The sequence below is a fragment of the Oncorhynchus kisutch genome, linkage group LG8 (genome assembly GCF_002021735.2).
Source record: "Oncorhynchus kisutch isolate 150728-3 linkage group LG8, Okis_V2, whole genome shotgun sequence".
In the NCBI taxonomy this organism is placed as follows: Eukaryota; Metazoa; Chordata; class Actinopteri; order Salmoniformes; family Salmonidae; genus Oncorhynchus; species Oncorhynchus kisutch.
This window is the reverse complement of record NC_034181.2, coordinates 70,335,179-70,358,068: the sequence shown is the minus strand read 5'-3', so window position 1 is coordinate 70,358,068 and position 22,890 is coordinate 70,335,179. Positions and strand designations below refer to the sequence as shown.

The window sequence follows — 22,890 nt, the reverse complement described above, 5'->3', positions numbered from 1 at the left end:
GTTGGAAATGCATTCCAGGTTAAGCTGGTTGAGAGAATGCCAAGAGTGTGCAAAGCTGTCATTAAGTCAAAGGGTGGCTACTTTGAAGAATCTCAAATATAAAATATATTTTGATTCGTTTAACACTTTTTGGTTACTATGTGATTCCATATGTGTTATTTCATAATTTGTATGTTTGTGATTGCATTGATGGACCAGCGCCTTTCTCAGTGTGTCAGTGTGTGAGCTACAGTAGCTGTGATGTGACCATTGATCCTGTCTGTGTTTTTCATGTCACATGGAACTGGCATTTATCAGAGCTCTGCCCTCCCATTGATTATAAAATATGATTCATATTATTCCAGGGAGGTCAGTGCTGAATCAATGAGGCGTAGCTGATGAAGAGAACACCCTCACACACACTGATATATGATGACATTTGTCACAGAGGATTTAACACCCACTCAGAGCATTCCTGTACACACAGGTTTGCGATACAGTCACAGAGCAAGGACAGCATGCAAATGTTGAGTTATGAATAATTCATGAGCTGGTTATTCTGTCCTCTGTGTTGGGGTTCAGGTGATTTTGTACCTTTAATAGTGATACAAGTCTTTGTAGTTTGTCTGAACAGCAACCATTTTGACTTTCATGAGTTTGGACCCCAGGTGACCTGACCATTATTCCTTCAGGATGACTGTGTTAGAGCCCTGTGCCCTCTTGCCTAGAGAATAATAAGGATAGCTAATGACCTGTCTTTCCCTTCAATCCATATCAATGGAACTCAAAGACACTTAGACCAGGGGTGGTCAATCCTACTCTGTCCCTGGCTGTAGACTTTTGTTCCAGCCAATGTGGCTAGTTCCATAGTGTCAGTCAGGGATGGTCAGCCCTACTCCTGCGAAGCTATATAGAGGGTGAGCAGACTTTTTTTCCAGCACTGATTCAACCAATGCCCTGCTGAGTGGTAGAATCCTGTGTTAGTGCTGGGCTACATTCAAATAGGGACTTTCCTCTCCCCTCTCCTCCTCAGCTCTCTCTTCACTGCTCTATTCTCCTCTCCCCTCTCTTCCTCTGCTCTCTCTTCACTGCTTTACTTTCCTCTCCCCTCTCCTCTGCTCTCTCTTCACTGCTCTATTCTCCTCTCCCCTCTCCTCCTCTGCTCTCTCTTCACTGCTTTACTTTCCTCTCCCCTCTCCTCTGCTCTCTCTTCACTGCTCTATTCTCCTCTCCCCTCTCCTCCTCTCTCTCTCTCTTCACTGCTTTACTTTCCTCTCCCCTCTCCTCCTCTGCTCTCTCTTCACTGCTTTACTTTCCTCTCCCCTCTCCTCCTCTGCTCTCTCTTCACTGCTTTACTTTCCTCTCCCCTCTGCTCTCTCTTCACTGCTCTATTCTCCTCTCCCCTCTCCTCCTCTGCTCTCTCTTCACTGCTTTACTTTCTTCTCCCCTCTCCTCCTCTGCTCTCTCTTCACTGCTTTACTTTCCTCTCCCCTCTCCTCCTCTGCTCTCTCTTCACTGCTCTATTCTCCTCTCCCCTCTCCTCCTCTGCTCTCTCTTCACTGCTTTACTTTCCTCTCCCTCTCCTCCTCTGCTCTCTCTTTTCACTGCTTTACTTTCCTCTCCCTCTCCCCCTCTGCTCTCTCTTCACTGCTTTACTTTCCTCTCCCTCTCCCCCTCTGCTCTCTCTTCACTGCTTTACTTTCCTCTCCCCTCTCCTCCTCTGCTCTCTCTTCACTGCTTTACCTTCCTCTCCTCCTCTGCTCTCTCTTCACTGCTCTATTCTCCTCTCTCCTCTCCTCCTCTGCTCTCTCTCTTCACTGCTTTACTTTCCTCTCCCTCTCCTCCTCTGCTCTCTCTCTTCACTGCTTTACTTTCCTCTCCCTCTCCTCCTCTGCTCTCTCTCTTCACTGCTTTACTTTCCTCTCCCTCTCCCCCTCTGCTCTCTCTTCACTGCTTTACTTTCCTCTCCCTCTCCCCCTCTGCTCTCTCTTCACTGCTTTACTTTCCTCTCCCCTCTCCTCCTCTGCTCTCTCTTCACTGCTTTACTTTCCTCTCCTCCTCTGCTCTCTCTTCACTGCTTTACTTTCCTCTCCCCTCTCCTCCTCTGCTCTCTCTTCACTGCTTTACTTTCCTCTCCCCTCTCCCCCTCTGCTCTCTCTTCACTGCTTTACTTTCCTCTCCCCTCTGCTCTCTCTTCACTGCTTTACTTTCCTCTCCCCTCTGCTCTCTCTTCACTGCTTTACTTTCCTCTCCCCTCTCCTCCTCTGCTCTCTCTTCACTGCTCTATTCTCCTCTCCCCTCTCCTCCTCTGCTCTCTCTTCAAATCAAATCAAATTTATTTATATAGCCCTTCGTACACCAGCTGATATCTCAAAGTGCTGTACAGAAACCCAGCCTAAAACCCCAAACAGCAAGCAATGCAGGTGTAGAAGCACGGTGGCTAGGAAAAACTCCCTAGAAAGGCCAATACCTAGGAAGAAACCTAGAGAGGAACCAGGCTATGAGGGGTGGCCAGTCCTCTTCTGGCTGTGCCGGGTGGAGATTATAACAGAACATGGCCAAGATGTTCAAATGTTCATAAATGACCAGCATGGTCGAATAATAATAAGGCAGAACAGTTGAAACTGGAGCAGCAGCACAGTCAGGTGGAAGTTGAAACTGGAGCAGCAGCATGGCCAGGTGGACTGGGGACAGCAAGGAGTCATCATGTCAGGTAGTCCTGGGGCATGGTCCTAGAGCTCAGGTCAGTTGAAACTGGAACAGCAGCATGGCCAGGTGGACTGGGGACAGCAAGGAGTCATCATGTCAGGTAGTCCTGGGGCATGGTCCTAGGGCTCAGGTCCTCCGAGAGAGAGAAAGAAAGAGAGAAGGAGAGAATTAGAGAACGCACACTTAGATTCACACAGGACACCGAATAGGACAGGAGAAGTACTCCAAATATAACAAACTGACCCCACTCTTCACTGCTTTACTTTCCTCTCCCCTCTCCTCCTCTGCTCTCTCTTCACTGCTCTATTCTCCTCTCCCCTCTCCTCCTCTGCTCTCTCTTCACTGCTCTATTCTCCTCTCCCCTCTCCTCCTCTGCTCTCTCTTCACTGCTTTACTTTCCTCTCCCCTCTCCTCCTCTGCTCTCTCTTCACTGCTTTACTTTCCTCTCCCCTCTCCCCTCTCCTCCTCTGCTCTCTCTTCACTGCTTTACTTTCCTCTCCCCTCTCCTCCTCTGCTCTCTCTCTTCACTGCTCTACTCTTCTCTTCCCCCCTCTGCCATCTTTTAGTCTCACATAATTGGTTGTCTAAGATATTGATCACATGTGCGTGTGTGTCTGACTGTCTCAATGGGGTTTAATTGGATGCTCTGTGACACAACTGAACCCTACCTCCATCCCCTCACCTCCTCTTCCCCCTCTCTCTCACCTCCTTCCTCCCCTCAGCTCTGCCTCCTCCGCCTCCACCTCACCTGTCTGGTAATCGGTTTTCTCTCTCTCTCTGGGTGATTACAGTGAGATGCCGCTGTACCCACCATCTCTGATGAGCTCTAATATAATCTGCATGCTAATGTTAGACTAAATAATAATATGAATACACTCTTAGAAAAAAACGGTTCTACCTGGAACCAAACATTTTTTGACTAGGAGTGTACAGTGGGACACAATGAGGGTGGTAGTAGGCTGGGCAGAGAAATAAAAGTATATAGTGGAGGGCAGACTCAGTGTAGGTAGTAATTAATACATGGCCACTCATATTGGGTCTTTGATAAGTTTAACTGGACTTTCAAATGTCTTTGCCACTTTGATCCAGCCATTATTTAGGAAGATTACCTAAATAAGGTGCCAGTGAGGGGTTGTCTGGTAACATGGGTCATTAGCTCTGAGTGTATCTATATTTGGGAAGGACAAAAATATCAGTCTCAAGCTCATGGTATTTCATTTAACCGCAGGCACAAGATTGAGAGTAGTGGTATTTGGATGTGCGTGTGTGTGTGTGTGTGTGTGCGGGAGTGTGAGTGTGCATGCATATGACACGTGCTTCTGTGGATGTTTATGTTTGCATACACATAGCAGGATGGAGGGCTTCATTTCAGAGGGGAGTGACCGAAATCTCGGCTGTTAGTGAGAGGGAGGCAGCTTTGACAGGTTGACATAGAGATGGTGATGGCATCCATTAATCACTAGAGCCTGTCTAGTGCTGGACTGGGCCTCTCACTAAGTCTGGAGCCCCAGCAACAACAGGGAGCAGCCCTAACCAAGACCATGAAATCATACATCCCTCATGACTAAGACCAGGAGTTTTCCTGCCCATGTACCCTGACCAGGAAATACTCTGGGCCTGTAAGTTATACATTTAAAGTTTTTGCTCTTTATATTTTATTTTCACAATGATATTACAATTGGATTGCAATAGTCTTGTTTGTGTTGAGCTGTCTGTGGTTAGCATTCCTTAGCCTGAGGGCTTGAAGCTCTCTGGAACAGTTCAAAACCCAAACCAAACCACAAGAGATCTGTCTAAGATGCTCTGTCAGAACAGTTCATAGTCCCAGCCCAGTGAAATGACTTTCATAAGCAGGTACGTGGCTCCAAACACAACAATTTACTGTAAATGACAACCCGCTCATACAGAGTGTAGCTACAGTATATTATGTACATGTTAACCCCTCACTGTGTACTGTGACATGAATACACCTGCATATCGGAGGAGGTTGTTAGGGTCTTGAAGGTAAAACTGTTGTGGCTGATGAGGGGGCTTGAACCAGAGATCCTCCAGTTCTAAGTAACACATCACCTCCAAAGCTGTCATGTAGCCAGCCAGAGTCTGGACCCAGTGAAAAAGGTCATTAGCATATATCAGAAGAAACAAAGAAACCTGACAGGACTACTCTCTAGTGTCTATAACACTCTGTGTCCACCCAATATCTTCCCTCTCTCTGAACCACTAGTCAAGGGGAAAAGAGAAAGAACAAAAAACAGAGTGAGATGAAGGGTGAGACGGTATGAAACAACCCCGCTGAAGTGTTACTGAGAAAGAGGGAGGAGTAGGTTTCGTAGAGCTGACAAGATCATCTCTCCCTTCTTTCACAACCTGAGGCAATCAGATCCACATCTCCTCACATAGCTGACAGAATCACACAGGCGAATCCTCACTGACCAGCTGTATCAGTGCTCGGTATGATGGGGAAGATATACATGGAAATGGAATGTTATTCTTTACAACATTCCAGTTGCTCTGAAATCTCACGGTTATTGTAAGATAACAACACGCCTCGATTACTTTGAAATTGTAGCAGTTTCTCTGAAATGGCATAGTTATTATTATGGAGTTTTAGTTTTCCCAACATATCAGTTTTTCTGAAATGGAACAGTTATTGTAAGATAACAACTTGCCTCGAATGACAAAATAACTCCTCATCCCTTTCATCGTTAGCTAGACACAGGCAGAAACCTGACAAAACAGTTGTATTGTTCAGGGATGTCACAGCCTTTCGGATCTGTTGTAAGCTGCGGTTATGTTTGCCAGCAGCGTGTCAACTTCGAATATGTGTAGACAGAGTGCATGTTACTACTGCACTCCGATACCACTGCACACCAAACATAGATGAGTCGACGACAGTCATAGCTCCCGAAATAGGAGATTTCATTTTATTGTTCAATTTATTTAAAAAAATAAAAATGTCACCTTTATTTAACCAGGTAGGCCAGTTGAGAACAAGTTCTCATTTACAACTGCGACCTGGTCAAGATAAAGCAAAGCAGTGTGGCAAAACAACAACAGAGTTACACATAAACAAATGTACAGTCAATAACACAATAGAAAAATCTATGTACAGTGTGTGCAAATGTAGATGATTAGGGAGGTAAGGCAATAAATAGGCAGCAGAGGCAAAATAATTACAATTTAGCATTAACACTGGAATGACAGATGTGCAGATGATGATGTGCATGTAGAAAATAGAGATACTGGGGTGCAAAAGAGAAAGAGGATATGTAACAATATGGGGATGAGGTAGTTGGATGGGCTGTTTACAGATGGGCTGTGTACAAGTACAGTGATCGGTGAGCTGCTCTGACAGCTGATGCTTAAAGTCAGAGAGGGAGATATAAGTCTCCAGCTTCAGTGATTTTTGCAATTCGTTCCAGTCATTGGCAGCAGAGAACTGGAAGGAAAGGCGGCTAAAGGAAGTGTTGAATTTGGGGATGACCAGTGAAATATACCTGCTGGAGCATGTGCTACAGGTGGGTGTTGCTATGGTGACCAGTGAGCTGAGATAAGGCGGGGCTTTACCTAGCACAGACTTATAGGTGACCTGGAGCCAGTGGGTTTGACCTGTTATTTGTGTTGTTGTAGATGAGTGGTCACCATTAACTCTCAGATTAAGGTGGGGTAGCGTGCTGTATCTGTCTGCCTGACAACCAATCAGAGGGAAGGATTTCTGATGGAAGAGGGTAGGAGGGAAATTCAGGGATACAAATACAATAAGCCCGTCCTCCTATAGCTCCTCCCACCATCCTCTATTTCAGTCTTTAGCACATTCTCTCTTCCTTATTCCCTCCTTCAGGTTCTCTACAATCCTGTGGGGAATGTCTAATCCAAGTATGGCCTTCTGTTGTTAGCCAATGCATACACACGCTTATTTTTACATTTTAGTCATTGAGCAGATACTTATCCAGTGCGACTTACAAGAGCAATTACGGTTAAGGGACAGATTTTTCACCTTGTCGGCTCAGGGATTCGAACCGGAGACCTATCGGTTACTGGCCGAAAGCTCTTAACCGCTACGCTACTTGCCGTCCAGCACATACATAAACGCACGCTCACAGGCATACACACACACACACATACACACATACACACATACACACATGAACGCATACACACATACACACATACACACATGAACGCATACACAAAACCAATATCAGTTGAAGTATAACTGATTGTTTGGCCCGGAGGAGAGCAGCTCTGCTGGTCATAGAGGGGTGTTTGCTTATCTGCTGCAATATTGTCCGTTTGTCGTAATCATGGCACAGCATAGGCTTCTATTGATGGTGAATGCAGAGTCATTGTTATAAATGAAGCAGAGACAGCTTGCCTGTATAACTGACTGGGTGCTATTTCATGTTTCTGTTCCTCTGCTCAGGGAAGATGCAGCACCAAGGAGGCAGCAGCATTGTCACATTGTAATGATTTAGAGCTATGAGCACACAATAAGAAGATGTCTCTGACAAACACAGGATCCAGTACACTTGTTGTTTGTCTCTAGTGTGAAGGGCCTATACAGTTCAACGGAAGTGCAGCTGTATTCCACATCTGTGCTGAGGCCATGACCATAGAAGACTCCTTTTATATGGAATTATGCGGTACTGAAACAAAGAGGTGTATGACTGCACAACTGTAGGACTCATTTAGCTTCTCCTAGGCAGAGTAGTAGCTTCTGTAAGTAGATTGTGTTACCTGAAACCATGGTGCCAGCATCTGGGGCCGTGAGGCGACGTGATGACCAGAGACTCAGAGGAGCACAGTCGTCACCTTCTCCTGCACCCGTTGTTGCCTCCTACACCTACTGTGCTATATCCTGCTGGTGAAGGCCCTTCGGGGGGTCCCTGGATGCCTGGAACACGGATCTAGCCTTTCTCATCCTGCTTTCACCCCTGAGCAACCCGATAGGAAGACGATTAGGGAGAGGTGTGTAAATGTCACAGGACGCAGGGACCTCATCACGGAACACCGCAGGGGGTTCTAGGAGAAAACAAAAACGCCCCCCCCCCCGCCCATCAGGCATGGTAGACGGCAGAGAGAGACCTGCAGAACGCACTGCTATTAACAGTCTGAGGGGCATTCTGTTTGTGTTCGCTAATCTAGTTTGGGAAGGAGAAAGTAATGGTAAAAAAAAGAAATGCACAGCTGCATACGCATCAATATGCCTTAGGAATGTCTAGAGGTATTCATTAGTAGGACTACATTACTATATAGTAGCAAAACATTTTGTGTTAAGTTTGGTAGGGTTTTTATTAAACCATTCATTGGGTTAATCAATTAAAATCTTGCATAGAAAGTTATTGCTCTCCCATTAAAATGTTCCAGTGGAATTCTCAGTGTGTCAGAGGAGATCTCACTACCTCTACGGAGTTATTTTCAGAACAGGGTGATAATTGAGCTGTTGCTTTTTACAGCCGAACAGAAGTCTTCTCTCTCGTGTAGCATCAATGTTTATTATTGGAAATATGAGAGGGAGTTTTCCAGACCAATGACTGGGAAGCGTTTCAGATAAATCTAGCCTGACACCTGTGCTACAGCACCGTTACCTGTGAGTGAGCTAGTGATGATACTTATGAGGACATGTCAGTAATGAGTTCTCCTATAAATTAGCAACATATTAGTTATAAAGGGACTGAGGGCATTTGCCATTGTTAATCTCATAATAAAAAGCTCTGCCTACCCTTCAGCGAAACCAACTAGAGAGTTGCCATGATGGGGTTTTTGGTCAACATGTTGGCTCAAGTCCTTGTAAAATCCCAAGGCAATGGTTTGAGCTTGATATGGTCAGAGCTTGTTGTGATGGTGTTCTATTCCATCCTTATTCTAATGATATTGGGGTAAGAACAATAAGGATCTTGTCCTTAACCGATCCAGACCGTATATTGATTATTTTGAGATGATTTATTTAGTGGTTGATATTGTTGTGTTGTGTTTCCACCCTGGATACAGTTGTTGATATTGTTGTTGTGTTTCCACCCTGCAGGATACAGTTGTTGATATTGTTGTGTTGTGTTTCCACCCTGCAGGATACAGTTGTTGATATTGTTGTATTGTGTTTCCACCCTGGATACAGTTGTTAATATTGTTGTATTGTGTTTCCACCCTGCAGGATACAGTTGTTGATATAGTGGTGTTATGTTTCCACCCTGGATACAGTGGTTGATATTGTTGTATTGTGTTTCCACCCTGCAGGATACAGTTGTTGATATTGTTGTATTGTGTTTCCACCCTGGAGGATACAGTTGTTGATATTGTTGTATTGTGTTTCCACCCTGCAGGATACAGTTGTTGATATTGTTGTATTGTGTTTCCACCCTGCAGGATAATGTGGTTGATATTGTGGTGTTGTATTGTGTTTCCACCCTGCAGGATAATGTGGTTGATATTGTGGTCTTGTATTGTGTTTCCACCCTGCAGGATAATGTGGTTGATAATGTGGTGTTGTGTTTCCGCCCTGCAGGATAATGTGGTTGATATTGTGGTGTTCTATTGTGTTTCCACCCTGCAGGATAATGTGGTTGATATTGTGGTGTTGTATTGTGTTTCCACCCTGCAGGATAATGTGGACCTGGGAGACCTGATGTTCTCTCTGTGCTACCTGCCCACCGCCGGCAGACTGACCATCACCATGATCAAGGCCAGGAACCTTAAGGCCATGGACATCACTGGGGCATCAGGTAGAAGTCAACACTACCTCACACCATAACAACACTACCACAAAAACACATACTATCTCACTGTGTATTTCTATTCAGAACATCACTATAACACTGTGTTATTCTATTCAATACTACCTAACATCAAAATATGCTGTATACAACAAAAATAGCGCAGCAGACTCTGTCTCAGTCTCAATGTCTCAATGTCTCAGTCTCAATGTGAGGCCGCAGGGTAGCCTAGTGGTTAGAGTGTTGGACTAGTAACCGGAAGGTTGTGAGTTCAAACCCCCGAGCTGACAAGGTACAAATCTGTCATTCTGCCCCTGAACAGGCAGTTAACCCACTAGGCCGTCATTGAAAATAAGAATGTGTTCTTAAAGGTAAAATTAAAATAATAAAAAATAAAATGATAATGTCTGTTTGTCACTGTCTATGTCTCTATCTCTCTAGACCCGTATGTGAAGGTCTCTCTAATGTGTGACGGTCGGAGATTAAAGAAGAGGAAAACCTCAACTAAGAGGAACACTCTGAACCCTGTCTACAATGAAGCCATAGTCTTTGATGTCCCACCAGAGAACATTGACCAGATCGGCCTTATGATTGCCGTCATGGACTATGACCGGTGAGTAAATTTAACTCAGAGATCCAGTAGTTTTTAACTCAGTGACTCAGTAGCTTTTGAAATTGCTAGCTACTGCCCTCATTCAACACCATTTTGACTATGCTAGTACTTCCTGGTTTGTGGGCTTATCTAAATTTATGAAGGGGAAGCTCCAGATAGCCCAGAATAAGCTGCTCAGGGTAGTATTGAAGGTGAGTCCTCATACTCACATAGGCAGGAGCTACTTCCAGGAACTAAACTGGGTGCCTGTTGAGGCCAGGGTGTCCCAGATTAGAATAGGTTTGGTTTACAGGAGTATTTATGGTCCTGCGCCCAGATATCTAAGTGATTGATTTCCTCGTGTTAGCGATGCATACAATCACAGCACCAGATCAGGTGTTGCTGATGTGTGCTTATACAGGTTCAGGAGTAATGCTAGGAAAGATACTTTCTTATGTACTGGAGCCTCAGAATGGAATGAGTTGCCTCTGCCCATAAAAACAACTTTAAAACTTTACAAATAAAGTAAAACTATGTTTGATGTGTTCTGTGGCCATATGAATAACCCCTATGATGTAACTGGAATGATGTGTTCTGTGGCCATATGAATAACCCCTATGATGTAACTGGAATGATGTGTTCTGTGGCCATATGAATAACCCCTATGATGTAACTGGAATGATGTGTTCTGTGGCCATATGAATAACCCCTATGATGTAACTGGAATGATGTGTTCTGTGGCCATATGAATAACCCCTATGATGTAACTGGAATGATGTGTTCTGTGCCCATATGAATAACCCCTATGATGTAACTGGAATGATGTGTTCTGTGGCCATATGAATAACCCCTATGATGTAACTGGAATGATGTGTTCTGTGGCCATATGAATAACCCCTATGATGTAACTGGAATGATGTGTTCTGTGCCCATATGAATAACCCCTATGATGTAACTGGAATGATGTGTTCTGTGGCCATATGAATAACCCCTATGATGTAACTGGAATGATGTGTTCTGTGGCCATATGAATAACCCCTATGATGTAACTGGAATGATGTGTTCTGTGGCCATATGAATAACCCCTATGATGTAACTGGAATGATGTGTTCTGTGGCCATATGAATAACCCCTATGATGTAACTGGAATGATGTGTTCTGTGGCCATATGAATAACCCCTATGATGTAACTGGAATGATGTGTTCTGTGGCCATATGAATAACCCCTATGATGTAACTGGAATGATGTGTTCTGTGGCCATATGAATAACCCCTATGATGTAACTGGAATGATGTGTTCTGTGGCCATATGAATAACCCCTATGATGTAACTGGAATGATGTGTTCTGTGCCCATATGAATAACCCCTATGATGTAACTGGAATGATGTGTTCTGTGCCCATATGAATAACCCCTATGATGTAACTGGAATGATGTGTTCTGTGGCCATATGAATAACCCCTATGATGTAACTGGAATGATGTGTTCTGTGCCCATATGAATAACCCCTATGATGTAACTGGAATGATGTGTTCTGTGGCCATATGAATAACCCCTATGATGTAACTGGAATGATGTGTTCTGTGGCCATATGAATAACCCCTATGATGTAACTGGAATGATGTGTTCTGTGCCCATATGAATAACCCCTATGATGTAACTGGAATGATGTGTTCTGTGCCCATATGAATAACCCCTATGATGTAACTGGAATGATGTGTTCTGTGCCCATATGAATAACCCCTATGATGTAACTGGAATGATGTGTTCTGTGCCCATATGAATAACCCCTATGATGTAACTGGAATGATGTGTTCTGTGCCCATATGAATAACCCCTATGATGTAACTGGAATGATGTGTTCTGTGGCCATATGAATAACCCCTATGATGTAACTGGAATGATGTGTTCTGTGGCCATATGAATAACCCCTATGATGTAACTGGAATGATGTGTTCTGTGGCCATATGAATAACCCCTATGATGTAACTGGAATGATGTGTTCTGTGGCCATATGAATAACCCCTATGATGTAACTGGAATGATGTGTTCTGTGCCCATATGAATAACCCCTATGATGTAACTGGAATGATGTGTTCTGTGCCCATATGAATAACCCCTATGATGTAACTGGAATGATGTGTTCTGTGGCCATATGAATAACCCCTATGATGTAACTGGAATGATGTGTTCTGTGGCCATATGAATAACCCCTATGATGTAACTGGAATGATGTGTTCTGTGGCCATATGAATAACCCCTATGATGTAACTGGAATGATGTGTTCTGTGCCCATATGAATAACCCCTATGATGTAACTGGAATGATGTGTTCTGTGGCCATATGAATAACCCCTATGATGTAACTGGAATGATGTGTTCTGTGGCCATATGAATAACCCCTATGATGTAACTGGAATGATGTGTTCTGTGGCCATATGAATAACCCCTATGATGTAACTGGAATGATGTGTTCTGTGGCCATATGAATAACCCCTATGATGTAACTGGAATGATGTGTTCTGTGGCCATATGAATAACCCCTATGATGTAACTGGAATGATGTGTTCTGTGGCCATATGAATAACCCCTATGATGTAACTGGAATGATGTGTTCTGTGGCCATATGAATAACCCCTATGATGTAACTGGAATGATGTCTTCTGTGCCCATATGAATAACCCCTATGATGTAACTGGAATGATGTGTTCTGTGGCCATATGAATAACCCCTATGATGTAACTGGAATGATGTGTTCTGTGGCCATATGAATAACCCCTATGATGTAACTGGAATGATGTGTTCTGTGCCCATATGAATAACCCCTATGATGTAACTGGAATGATGTGTTCTGTGGCCATATGAATAACCCCTATGATGTAACTGGAATGATGTGTTCTGTGCCCATATGAATAACCCCTATGATGTAACTGGAATGATGTGTTCTGTGGCCATATGAATAACCCCTATGATGTAACTGGAATGATGTGTTCTGTGGCCATATGAATAACCCCTATGATGTAACTGGAATGATGTGTTCTGTGCCCATATGAATAACCCCTATGATGTAACTGGAATGATGTGTTCTGTGGCCATATGAATAACCCCTATGATGTAACTGGAATGATGTGTTCTGTGGCCATATGAATAACCCCTATGATGTAACTGGAATGATGTGTTCTGTGGCCATATGAATAACCCCTATGATGTAACTGGAATGATGTGTTCTGTGGCCATATGAATAACCCCTATGATGTAACTGGAATGATGTGTTCTGTGCCCATATGAATAACCCCTATGATGTAACTGGAATGATGTGTTCTGTGGCCATATGAATAACCCCTATGATGTAACTGGAATGATGTGTTCTGTGGCCATATGAATAACCCCTATGATGTAACTGGAATGATGTGTTCTGTGGCCATATGAATAACCCCTATGATGTAACTGGAATGATGTGTTCTGTGGCCATATGAATAACCCCTATGATGTAACTGGAATGATGTGTTCTGTGGCCATATGAATAACCCCTATGATGTAACTGGAATGATGTGTTCTGTGGCCATATGAATAACCCCTATGATGTAACTGGAATGATGTGTTCTGTGGCCATATGAATAACCCCTATGATGTAACTGGAATGATGTGTTCTGTGCCCATATGAATAACCCCTATGATGTAACTGGAATGATGTGTTCTGTGCCCATATGAATAACCCCTATGATGTAACTGGAATGATGTGTTCTGTGCCCATATGAATAACCCCTATGATGTAACTGGAATGATGTGTTCTGTGGCCATATGAATAACCCCTATGATGTGTTCTGTGGCCATATGAATAACCCCTATGATGTAACTGGAATGATGTGTTCTGTGGCCATATGAATAACCCCTATGATGTAACTGGAATGATGTGTTCTGTGGCCATATGAATAACCCCTATGATGTAACTGGAATGATGTGTTCTGTGGCCATATGAATAACCCCTATGATGTAACTGGAATGATGTGTTCTGTGGCCATATGAATAACCCCTATGATGTAACTGGAATGATGTGTTCTGTGGCCATATGAATAACCCCTATGATGTAACTGGAATGATGTGTTCTGTGGCCATATGAATAACCCCTATGATGTAACTGGAATGATGTGTTCTATGGCCATATGAATAACCCCTATGATGTAACTGGAATGATGTGTTCTGTGCCCATATGAATAACCCCTATGATGTAACTGGAATGATGTGTTCTGTGCCCATATGAATAACCCCTATGATGTAACTGGAATGATGTGTTCTGTGCCCATATGAATAACCCCTATGATGTAACTGGAATGATGTGTTCTGTGCCCATATGAATAACCCCTATGATGTAACTGGAATGATGTGTTCTGTGGCCATATGAATAACCCCTATGATGTAACTGGAATGATGTGTTCTGTGGCCATATGAATAACCCCTATGATGTAACTGGAATGATGTGTTCTGTGGCCATATGAATAACCCCTATGATGTAACTGGAATGATGTGTTCTGTGGCCATATGAATAACCCCTATGATGTAACTGGAATGATGTGTTCTGTGGCCATATGAATAACCCCTATGATGTAACTGGAATGATGTGTTCTGTGGCCATATGAATAACCCCTATGATGTAACTGGAATGATGTGTTCTGTGCCCATATGAATAACCCCTATGATGTAACTGGAATGATGTGTTCTGTGCCCATATGAATAACCCCTATGATGTAACTGGAATGATGTGTTCTGTGCCCATATGAATAACCCCTATGATGTAACTGGAATGATGTGTTCTGTGGCCATATGAATAACCCCTATGATGTAACTGGAATGATGTGTTCTGTGGCCATATGAATAACCCCTATGATGTAACTGGAATGATGTGTTCTTCTTCTATGTTTTTGTTGTATTATTTCACTGCCATACTGTGTTTGATCTTGTCTATCCATCTTGTCTCAAGAGGACAACAATGGAAATAAGGCCCAGACTTTTATTGTGTGTTATCCTCAATGATTTTATTCATGTGCATGTATGGCTTTTTCAAGTTTTACGTGTGCTTGTTTTAAAAAAATGGTCGAATGAATAAATTAAACTAAAAGCTAAACTCAGTGACTCAGTAGCTTTTAAATCAGTGACACAGTAGTTTTGAAATTGTGCAGTATATACCCGTGTGCTACTTGTTAGTCTCTCAGGTTTCTTGTAGCCCCTTGAGCGTGTAGATACCTCCAGTTAAAGACAATACTGATTCAGAATTGATGCGAGGCATATAAATGGTTAAAAAGCTTTCAATGCAGAAGGGAGTGAATTAGAGAAGGTTACATTACCCCGGAGCCTCCTATCTTGTGGGTAGCAGTCCAACATCTCCTCGTCTTTATCTTCCTTCTATTCTTTCTCTTATCAACTCTCATTTTAGTACCGCTATGTTTTTCTACCATGGAAAATGTATCATCATTACTGTGAAGGCAGACATATTCACATGATCACCTAGCTTTGAATGACGGTTCTGTCACACCATGATTGAAAAGATACTCTCATTCTGTCGCATCATTTAGTTCTGTCACACCATTCATACAGACGCAATATGAATGTTCTTTCCTGAGATTTCACATCTCATCATACATTTTGGTTGATGCCCTATTTTTCGATGAATTCACACATTTTCAATGATTCATGTGATTCACTTTTAGATCCACACAGGGTTACTGTAATGTTACTTTAATGTTCTGCCTAAAGTTAGGAATAAACTTGTAGGTTTATCTTACTACCCAAATAAACATTAAGTTTAGGTCGAGACAGTACTCCTTCATCTCCAGTCCAAAGGCAGGAGTAATGAAGGCCTCTGTGTGTTTCCCTATCCAGTGTAGGCCATAATGAGGTCATCGGGGTGTGTAAAGTGGGCACCGATGCAGAGCACCTGGGCCGAGACCACTGGAGCGAAATGCTGTCGTACCCGCGGAAACCCATCGCCCACTGGCACCCGCTCATAGAGGTAAAGCTGGTGTTCGTGTGTGTGTGTGTCCACATATGTCTTGTTTCTAAGTGCAACATTTCCAAGGTTTGCCTCAGCCTAAATAGGTTTGTATTGCATACTGTCAAAATTACTCAAATACCCAACATCTTTGAGCAGACTAGTTTGACCTATGTCTGGTGGTTTCAGACTTCAGACGGTAGAGTGTCATTACCTGCCACAGGAACTCATTCACCAAATTATCCTCCTCTTTTCTAAGGCCTCATTCTTCTCAATAATAAATACCCTAAGAGGCTCTCAACCTCTCTACCTCCTAGCGCAAAAAAAATCCTCCATTGTTAAAAACAACCACTGCTGAGAATGCAAAAGGCTTTCAGCGAGTAGGTGTATCTTGATGGCAGCAAAAAGCATGGCAGCAAGTATACTGATTCTTCTGAAGAAGAATCAAGGCCTTTCTACATCTCATGTTTACATTGCATTGTATAAGATGTTGCTATATACAAGGTAGCTGAACAACGGTATACATAAAAAAGCTGACATTAATTGGACATATATAATAATACATCTATTATTATGGCGGATAGATTGAGTGGAGAGGAGTGGAGAGGAGTTGAAGGAGAGAGTGTGTGACCTGTGCACTCAGCCTTGCATAATGGCTTTATTGTGTTGGCATCAAAGGAGACTGTCTTCCTTTTAGAACACAGCTGAGTGAACCACCAATGTTTAGAGAGGGAATGAGGGAGAGAAAGAGAGAGTGAGACAGACAGATAGGGAGAGACATACCGTAGATTAAGTGAAAGAGACAGCACGAGAGCAAGAAAAGAGGTAGAGAGACAGACAGAGCAGGATTTGAGAAAAGGAACAATTAAGTGGACTATTCTGTTTGCTTCAGGGTTACTTACTTAGTTAGTTACATTATGTGACTATGCTTTGAAATCCTAATTTGAGACCCCAGGAAAGCACATCTATTATTTAGCAGACTGCCTCACCAGCCATTTGAATCAATGTTGTTCTGCCTTCACAAGGCCCTCCCCCCCCAAAATCACATAGTCAAAACACACCCGGGATGCAAAAGGACTTCAAACGCAACTATGTTTGTGTGTGTTTGTTTGCTCTCTAACCCATCACTCTCCCTCACTCTCTTTATTTAATGGCTTCTGTCTTTTTGCTTTTAAGCCAGCAAACAAAACAATTACTGTCAAGAAGAACTGAACCTGCAAAATACATCTGACTTTGATGAGATGAAAAGAGAGGAAGACATTTTGCTGCTTACTTAACTAACCGATTTTGAGCGGCTAGATTTCTGCAAGCGAAAGAAGAGAATCAATCAAGTGCATTCATGTTGAAGTGCTGGGAGTTTGAGAGAATCTCTGTTTTCACTATGGGTGTTTTAGAGAGTAGTTATGTTTGGCAGTCCTCTAAGGAGGATTCAGAGGCAATAAAGATCATTTCCAAAACATATTTTAGTTTGGCACAGCTTGTTGATTATCACCTACAATTCGTGAGAGATCCTTGTATTAGTGAGCTCTTATTTATGCCTTTAGGTCACAATTGCTGCTATTAAGCTTTAACTACAGTGCAGTGAACGTCACTTTCTAACAGAACTTGCAATTTAATTGGTTTATTGAAGTAGCAGATTTGGTCAATACACTGACCCGAAGTGATCTGTTATCTTCTTCCCCTCTACAGAATGTCTCTAGGACTACTAATCTACATGTACACAGCTATCTTTATTGGAGGTTTATCTCTCTTTCGTCTCTCTCTCTCTCTCCCACAGTACCAAGGCACCACAGGTGGGAGCCAGGCAGGGTCCTGTAATTCTCTGAAGACTCCTCTGTCTCCGTAAGCCCGTAAGCTTAACCGCGGGTCCCTCCTGGAATACTACCACAAGGAGAAGAGCCAGGCGGTCCAGCCCAACCGTGGGAACACCGTCCTGCTTGGTGGTCGACATACTGTTATCCGTCACGACCGTGTGCGGTCGATCTCATGGTTATCAGAGACCAATCATTGTCAGCTCTGTGTCTCTGGGACAGGGCATTTGCATGGGGAGTTGGATTGATTCAGTTGCATGTTGAGTGACCACATAATATGGTTGTTTTCTTTTTCATTCCGTTCTAAAAAGAAAATGGATGACAAAAACAACCAGGAGGTTTTAACAGTTTGGTCTAAGCCTGAGTTTGAAGTAACCGTTTTTTACATTAGTCTTGCTCTACCTGTTTTTAATGGGGTGTGTCTGTATTGCACAGTGTACTTAAAAACAACCAGTCGAACTGATATACATATTTCATTTGGAAACAGTGCATGAGGTCATGGTTTTTGGTGGAATATCTTCTCCTCAGTTTCTTACGGTTTCTGTTCTTGGAATAGAATGTTTTGTTGGATGATCACATGACATGTGCAGTGTGGCAGTTCATTTCTTAGACTTAGTACCTGTACGTAAAAATGTCCTTTCAATTGTTATCAATAAATATTTATTAATAAAAACACAGCTGGGTGGTCAATGTTATAATCCTCACCTGTTGCTATGACAACTACAGATGGTCTTGAGGCGATAAAAGGCATGCGTGTGAGTCTAAGTGTTTTCTGAGAGATGGAGATGGGGTCTAGTCATTTGTTTTTTACCTTGTCGATGATCAGTTGTTTATTTTTGCAAATTACAAATCAAATCAATGAGATTGCAGCCGAGTGGATTACCATGACTGGAAGAAGTGCCTGTATTTGTGAGAAGGTTACTAATGAATCCACATAGAAACCAATGCCAAATGAACATCTACATTCACAGATGACTTATCATTATGGTTTGAATAATCTGGATACATGTCTAGTTGCTAACTACTGTTTCACTTTATCAGCTGGGTTCAGTGAATAATACTGTTGCTATGCATACCTCTTGGGGATACATGTACTTGTACATTTGAGGCTCTGATAGAATATTGATTCCACTGTTTCCTACAGTGTCATACAGGCTCGTCAGTTCTAGAGCAAGCTGATTGGCTATCGAACCATGTGTCTCTTCATTGCGTAGGCTGCATGTTCTGGGGCTAAATTGGTCCTCCGTTGCTCTCCATGGATTAGCTGCCTCCAGTGATGATGAGCTGTGATTTGTCACTGTCAGAGAGAGTGTTTTCAATCAGACATGCCTGCCCCTCACAAAGTGCCAGAAATCAGAGTGTGATGAAGTTGTACCTACTCCATATGCTGTTCTCAGGTCAATTTAGCATGTTCCTCCTAATGGTAAAGTTATTAGATTAGGAGAGTACTGATCCTAGATCTGTGCCTACTACCCGCAGCACTAGAATCAATTGTACCTCATGTATTGAGCCAGTTTATCAGATATACTGTAGATCAGAAGAGGTCTACCATGACGGTCTGTTGAATATCCATGTTTCATTATCTGATGCTTTTAGTGATGAATGACTTTGCATGTTGAACTCTACCTGAATGATGGCTGCCATTGTATTGACTTTAGTCATGGGAATCATGTAACATCTGTTGTACTCGGGACTTTTAACATTTCTGGAAATCACTCTTATGGCTACTGTGAAGGTTAACCACATTTACCAGCACTACTTCATAGCTCCATACACATCTATAACAAGCCAACATTGTGTACGTTTTGAATATGACAAGAGAGAACATTAGGAACTGGAGCCATCCATTTATTTTTTAGCTAAGTATGTCATCAGCCGTGGTGTAAAGTATTTAAGTACAATAATAATTGAAATTGAAATGACTACTTAAGCAGTTTTCTTTTGGTATCTGTACTTTACTATTACTTCACTACATTCCATAAGAAAATAATGTACTTTTTACTTTTTACTCCATACATTTTCCCTGACACCCAAAATACTCATTACACCCAAAATACTCATTACATTTTGAGTGCTTTGCTGGACAGGAAAACAGTCTAATTCACTCACTTATCTAGAGAACCTCACTGGTCATCCCTACTGCCTCTGATCTGGCAGACTCACTAAACATACATGCTTGGTTTGTTAATTATGTCTGAGTGTTGGAGTGTGCACTGGCTATCCGTAAATAAAATACAAAACTAGAAAATTGTGCCGTCTGGTTTGCTTAACATGAGGAATTCTTTTATTTTGATAGTTAGGTATATTTGAGCAATTACATGTACTTTTGGTGCTTAAGTATATTTAAAACCAAATAGAATTTTACTGAAGTAGTATTTTCCGTGTGACTTTCACTTGAGTAATTTTCTATTAAGGTATCTTTACTTTTAGTATGACAACTGGGTACTTCTTCCACCACTGGTCATAGGCCGATACATTCCCTCCCTGCATATGGGACACTTCAGAAGATGACGCGTGACACCATTTAGATGAAGATGATGATGATGCAACGTTCGCTATAAACAGGGCAACTTCCCCGTTCTGTGTAGCCTACAGGATGCTTTGGAAATAGAATTAGGAATTAGAACTCTGGAATGGATATGAACCTTCTTAAGATGGTCTAAAGGGTCAGCCATTTTGGTCAGGGAGTTGGTCAAACATGATTTGCCAGTGCTGTGATAAGATAGTGTAAAAAAAAATTATTGAAAAAATGATCTGCATTGTAAATTTGTAATAGCCAGCCAGTTTAATTGCAATGATTCCATAAATTTTTCAAATTATGCCAATATGCCAACATTCTATTTAAACAATGCAGTCAATCCACAGCTATACACTGGCTGAAATTAGTTGATGATAGGATTTAGACAAGTTGTGAATTCATCAAGTACTGATATTGTATAATATAATATCAAACACAGATTTCCAAGAAAATAAAAATGTTGACATTTATGCTCTGTTTACATATATTTTAGAGGCTATTTATACCGAAACAGTATTTATAATTATACAACAATATTTTGGGGTTACAACTGCCCTATCCCATCTGGACAAGAGGAATACCTATGTATGTAAGAATGCTGTTAATCGACTACAGCTCAGCATTCAACACCATAGTACCCTCTAAGCTCATCATTAAGCTAGAGGCCCTTGGTCTCAACCCCTCCCTGTGCAATTGGGTCCTGGACTTTATGACGGGTCGCCCCCTGGTGGTGAAGGTAGGAAACTGAAATGGCGTAGCAAGATGGTGTAGCAATCAGACGTCCTTGTCCTGTCGTGTCCCTTGTATATATCGTTTTACATATTTTTCGTTGCATATCCTTTAAAATATTTTGCTAAACCTCATCATCTAAATACTCTCCTGCAACCCGCCTCACCCAATGTGGCGTGGATCTGCTTTTTTTTCCTAAAGTATTTATATTTACTTCGGATTTGAAATCCCTCAACTGAAGCCAGCCAGCTAACTACCAGATATCAGTCAGCAAACCATTTCCAGCGGTCATCAGCTAACCTTCAGCTCGGAAAGCTCTCGCCAGTTCGAACAACGTGACTCTAACCAGAGCATAACGGACCTGCTATTTTTATCCTCGGATTCCTACCGCAAACTGAACATTTTCATCTGGATCTTCACAACTGGCTAACCGCAATCCCGGATGATTACTCCTGGCTAGCATTTCCATCCCAGAGCAAGCACCAATTTAGCTTGATTCTAGCTCGGCCAGGGCTCCTGTGCTACCACCGAAGCATACTCCTGGGCTACAATATCGGTCTGCTAGCTACCTAGAGCTACTTGGAACCCTACTAATTCCACGACTGGTACATCGACGTCAACGCACGAAGAGGCAAAAACAGACTTACCCCCATCGCGACGCGTCTACTAGCTGCTAGCTTGTTTAGCTCTGGCCTACTAACTGTTAGCTTGTTAGCCTGCTAACTGTCTGAATCGCCGTGTCCCCAGCCAGCCCAACCACTCACTGGACCCATATGTTCACTTGGCTACGCATGCCTCTCTCTAATATCAATATGCCTTGTACATTACTGTCCTGGTGAGTGATTACTGTCTTATTTCACTGTAGAGCCTCTAGCCCTGCTCAATATGCCTTAACCAACCATGTTGTTCCACCTCCTACATATGCGATGACATCACCTGGTTTAAACATCTCTAGAGACTATATCTCTCTCTTCCATTACTCAATGCCTAGGTTTACCTCCAATGTACTCACATCCTACCTTACCTTTGTCTGTACACTATGCTTTAATCTATGCTATTGTGCCTAGGAACCTGCTCCTTTTACTCTCTTTTCTGAATGTGCTAGATGGCCAGTTCGTACAGTCTTTAGCCGTACGCATATCCTACTTCTCCTCTGTTCCTCTGGTGATGTGGAGGTTAATCCAGGTCCTGCAGTGCCTAGCTCCACTCCCACCCCCCAGGTGCTCTCATTTGTTGACTTCTGTAAACGTAAAAGCCAAATCAAATCAAATCAAATTTTATTTGTCACATACACATGGTTAGCAGATGTTAATGCGAGTGTAGCGAAATGCTTGTGCTTCTAGTTCCGACAATGCAGTAATAACGAGTAATCTAACTAACAATTCCAAAAAAACTACTGTCTTATACACAGTGTAAGGGGATAAGGAATATGTACATAAGGATATATGAATGAGTGATGGTACAAAGCAGCATAGGCAAGATACAGTAGATGATATCGAGTACAGTATAACATATGAGATGAGTATGTAAACAAAGTGGCATAGTTAAAGTGGCTAGTGATACATGTATTACATAAGGATGCAGTCGATGATATAGAGTACAGTATATACATATGCATATGAGATGAATAATGTAGGGTAAGTAACATTATATAAGGTAGCATTGTTTAAAGTGGCTAGTGATATATTTACATAATTTCCCATCAATTCCCATTATTAAAGTGGCTGGAGTTGAGTCAGTGTCATTGACAGTGTGTTGGCAGCAGCCACTCAATGTTAGTGGTGGCTGTTTAACAGTCTGATGGCCTTGAGATAGAAGCTGTTTTTCAGTCTCTCGGTCCCAGCTTTGATGCACCTG

General features: G+C 42.4%; 1 protein-coding gene across 3 annotated transcripts in view; it reads left to right on the top strand.

Moving 5' to 3' along the window:
* Window positions 1-20,034, top strand: part of LOC109895352 (synaptotagmin-9-like) — a 46,668-nt gene extending 26,634 nt beyond the window's left edge. For all 3 annotated transcript variants that reach the window (XM_031831058.1, XM_031831060.1, XM_031831059.1), the window contains exons 4-7: window positions 9,287-9,407; window positions 9,840-10,011; window positions 15,867-15,996; window positions 17,753-20,034. In XM_031831058.1, the coding sequence (XP_031686918.1) occupies window positions 9,287-9,407; window positions 9,840-10,011; window positions 15,867-15,996; window positions 17,753-17,821 (492 nt within the window). In that variant the 3' untranslated portion in view covers window positions 17,822-20,034. The remainder of the gene's footprint in view (window positions 1-9,286; window positions 9,408-9,839; window positions 10,012-15,866; window positions 15,997-17,752) is intronic.
* The last annotated feature ends 2,856 nt before the right edge of the window (window positions 20,035-22,890 follow it).